The 889-nt window shown below is 42.4% G+C and overlaps 1 protein-coding gene across 1 annotated transcript; it reads right to left on the reverse strand.

The window, feature by feature from the left end:
• Positions 1-350: 350 nt before the first annotated feature.
• NEMAJ01_2404 (uncharacterized protein) lies at positions 351-548 on the reverse strand (the record flags this gene model as incomplete). The annotated part of the gene is made up of 1 exon (XM_047916240.1): positions 351-548. The coding sequence occupies one exon, from the start codon at positions 546-548 to the stop codon at positions 351-353; it is 198 nt and encodes a 65-aa protein (XP_047772197.1).
• Positions 549-889: the final 341 nt, after the last annotated feature.

Raw genomic sequence — 889 nt, forward strand, 5'->3', positions numbered from 1 at the left:
GTTTTGTTTTGATACAGGGTTTTCCCATTTTTCGTGTTTCAAGCCTCTGTATACATCAGACACAATGCAAACAATTAGATAATATACATTTTAGGGCGTGGTGCAAAAAAGAAATAAAATAAAATCTCCACAATAAACACGTACTCTCTCTGTGCATAAATATACTCTACAGAATGTAGACATTATATTTTTTCCTGGATGCAAGAAGCAATAACTAAACAAAGGCCAAACCATAGACCAAGAAAGCAGAACGTACTCGCACAACAAGCACAGTATGACACTACTATACACAATTCCGTTTATTTTTGGAGTTTTTCCCCACACTCTTCGCATGCGGCTTTGATGCGGGCTCACACTATAAAGCCCTTCTTTCTCAGATCGGCCTTAACCTCTAGGAGCAGCTTTTCGTCCGTTTTTTCATGATATGACCTTCTCTGGAGAATTGACAGGCCGGGTATCCACGCGGTGAAGTCGCTTATAACATCCCCGTTTTCCGCAAAGAACATTTTATCCATCACATCAGCTCCTTCCTCTTTAAGTATGGACATTCGGTCGCTTGCTTCATACTATTTGTCCCACACGCTGCCTTTTCAGCTGCCTGCCTGCAGAATGAAGCTGTGATCCCGTCACGTGTCGAGGAAAGTGGGAAAAACAGCATCTACAAAGTCAGTGGATATTGGCACCCGCTAAAAGAGAAGCAAAGACAGGGCATGCTGGCTTGGGCTCTGCGAATACCGAAATGCCTAGACACTTGCAGATCGTGCAGTTTTGCATCAAAATAAACCGTGTACACATAAGCTGAGAACATACGTCACAGAACCGTACTCAAGCAAACAACTATGCCTTGCTACAGCATAAACTTCTTTATTTATATGCACTCACAGCATCT

The sequence above is a fragment of the Nematocida major genome (genome assembly GCF_021653875.1).
Source record: "Nematocida major strain JUm2507 chromosome Unknown 1242, whole genome shotgun sequence".
NCBI classification, from domain to species: domain Eukaryota; kingdom Fungi; phylum Microsporidia; genus Nematocida; species Nematocida major.